General features: G+C 46.8%; 1 protein-coding gene across 1 annotated transcript; it reads right to left on the bottom strand.

The window, feature by feature from the left end:
• Positions 1-882: 882 nt before the first annotated feature.
• Positions 883-2,460, bottom strand: LOC140212329 (transmembrane protein 158). Its single transcript, XM_072283028.1, has one exon. The coding sequence runs from the start codon at positions 2,400-2,402 to the stop codon at positions 1,746-1,748; it is 657 nt and encodes a 218-aa protein (XP_072139129.1). The 5' UTR covers positions 2,403-2,460; the 3' UTR covers positions 883-1,745.
• Between the last annotated feature and the right edge of the window lie 464 nt (positions 2,461-2,924).

Below are 2,924 nucleotides of genomic sequence, written 5' to 3'. Positions count from 1 at the left end.
GCAGCGCATTCCCAATCAGCAGTGGTGTAGTGCTTTGCATTCTTTTTTGCGCAGCTCGATCTGCAGTTACTTAAGACACAACCAAGCAAATGATGCATTTAATTGCCTTCCTCTTTTGAGTAAGGGTAGGAACTCTGGTTTAGTTCCAACCACCCCAGCTTTCTATTTCATCGATGAGTGATACACGGAGCCCATCATGAGTTAGCAATGAAGGAGGCTATTTGGTCCATCACGCCTATTTCAGTTAATTGCAAAATCAGTTCATTTGGTTCCATTCCTAGCCTGTTCTCACAAAGTTACAACTTTCTTCCCTTTAAATATCTACTATATATCACTCCTCCTTGACTGCTCCTATTAAATCTGCTTACATGTCACCGATTACATCAACACACCATATCTCTGATTCTTTTGCAAATCACCTTAAATTTACTGCCTCAAACCTTTTCTCATCTATTGCCATCTTCTGAAATTTGCCAATCTAAATTCTTAACACAAACAGCCATGGTGGGAAAGGGGAATGTGAAGGTGGAGTGGGTGGCAATGGGGATATGTGCCCAAACAATCCTGGATACCATGGCCCTGCATACAAGTAGACTGCAGCCCTGCCAGTCATACCATGAAGAGAGGCACTGTAGGTGGGGTGAATTAAATGGGGAGGATTTCTCACAACCCATAAATTCATTAGGGAAATAAATCATTTTATAACAGTACTGGAGCACTCTTATGAGATTAGAAAGCAGTAAATCGTGTTTTATATTGTTTCAGTGAAGCACCTTGGGATATTTTGACAACATTAGCAGGCACTGCGTAAATGGAAGTTGTCCTGGTAAAGTAGGGTCAATAATCCACACAGCATCATGTTTTAAATACTTTTTATCCAAAACCATTCAAACACATCTGTACAACTTCAAAAGCTTTGCCCAAATCTCGTTACAAATTTCAATACAGCACGTTTTATTGATGGGATCCAAAGGGCAACTATTAACAAGCCCAAAATGTTCCTCCATCTATTCCAATTGTGTGAGAAGAAACGGGTACATGTACAAATAACAGTAAACACAAATTAACCGATATATGGCGGGGAATTCATTTTGCAGACTCCTGACACCAGGCCCTTCTGGTAATTACGCGACATTGAGTCTGTTGCTTGTATGATTAGTAACCAGCGGTTGTGGGGAATCACCCTGGGATGGCATTGTTTGATTAGAAAACGAAAGAGTGCAAAAAAAAAAGGCAAATACACTGACAAGCAGTGTTTGGAGACTAAGAAATCTACAAATGAAAAACACCATGCTGTTACCCAGATCTCGGGAAGACGAGATGGAGCAAATCAATCATATGCCACGACTCAAAGCTTACACTTATTACCTGTATCTCCAGAAAATAAACGTGTTAAATATGTACTCTTGATGGTTTAAATGCTAGAAAGGCTGGTCCGACCCGTCCGAAAGAAAACCGTCGCTATAAGTTAACTTGCAGATCTAAGTTCGAGTACAAAAGAAAGATAATTGCGCTACAGGTTGCACGACCAAAGGCTCAGCAAACACCTTCTCATCCGCCGCTGCCGAATTCTTTCTATTTACTCTCAGCGAGACTGTATCACCAAGAAGCGTGCGATGCCTCAGAGGTGCGGTTGCGGGCAGTGACCGCTTGTAACTCTGTTCCCCCTGGCGTGGTGGATGGAGAACTGGATAAATTTCAGGTCGCCCGCCCGGGTATAGTCCAAGGCTGCAAGCTGACAAACGTCAGCCTCTCCTCTGCTCCATGCCGTTGGGTAGGAAGCCTGCGATGATGGGCACCGGCCAGATTAGAGCAGCCACGCTCCAAATGATGATCACCATGGTCATGAAGCAAGCCACCAGGGTGGATTCGATGGGCTTACGGTTGAGTCTCCAGCCTTTGTCCCAGCTCAGCTCCTCCAGGCTGAAGTCCAGGCAACAAAAATTAACCTGCTGTCCCTGGAGTGGGGTCCTCCTCTTGCGCTGGCTTCCCCCGCATCCTACGCAGAGCTTGAATTCCTGCTGCCCCCCGCCCCCGACTCCCACATGGTCGATGATGAGCGGGGGGAAGACCCGGTTGAAAGCTGCCGAGAAGAACGACCTGGCGTTGGTGTTGGTGGTGAACAGAAGCACGTCGCAGTGGAAACCCAGCGATCTCTCCCAACGGGCTAGCAGCGAAGTGGACACCAGCCTCACGACGGTGAGGTTGCACCGGTTACTCTGGGCGACAGGACTATCCGCCTTGGCAGCCCCCGGAGCAGAATCCAACTCCAAGGCAGCCAAGGAGAAGTTGAGAGAAGTGCCGTTAGATTGCAGGATAAAGTCTTCTCCACTCCAGCCCCTGCAAGGCGGGAGGCTGGTGGTGGCGATCAGAGCCACAACCAGGAGTTGGATGGTCAACATTACCCTCTCCCGGTACGCTGCATGGTATCAGGGAGGTGCAGAGAACGAGCTGCGAGTCCGCCGGTTTCCTCTGTGCAATGCATGAGATCCGGCGCCTGCAATCACTACACCACCCTCCCTCCTGTTTTTATACAATCCTGCAACACAGCCGTGTAACGTGAGCTTCGCTTAAAGCTGCCGCACCGTGGGAACATAATTTTTCAAATCAAGCATTTAAAAAAAATGTCTTCAAATTGCCACGCAGCTGAAGACAAAGCAGTTTCTATGCCCAACATCCGTTCCCGGACAATGATTTTTTTTGCGTTTACAGTACCTCTCCATTGTAAACATAGCTAGTACTGGAGTGGTCTGACCACACGGGACCGATAGAAACCCCAAGCTACCAAATGCGTCAATAGTGTATCATTTTCGACTCTGCAAATTAACTCAAAAGAGTTATCCCCCACCCCCCACAAACATAAATATACAGTTCCCTTCTGTCGCCCGACTTTAATCGCTTTAATTATCTCGTTCCCAGTATCG

Source organism: Mobula birostris, chromosome 19, assembly GCF_030028105.1.
Source record: "Mobula birostris isolate sMobBir1 chromosome 19, sMobBir1.hap1, whole genome shotgun sequence".
In the NCBI taxonomy this organism is placed as follows: Eukaryota; Metazoa; Chordata; class Chondrichthyes; order Myliobatiformes; family Myliobatidae; genus Mobula; species Mobula birostris.
The sequence above is the reverse complement of the archived record's forward strand: the minus strand, read 5'-3'. Positions and strand labels throughout refer to the sequence as shown.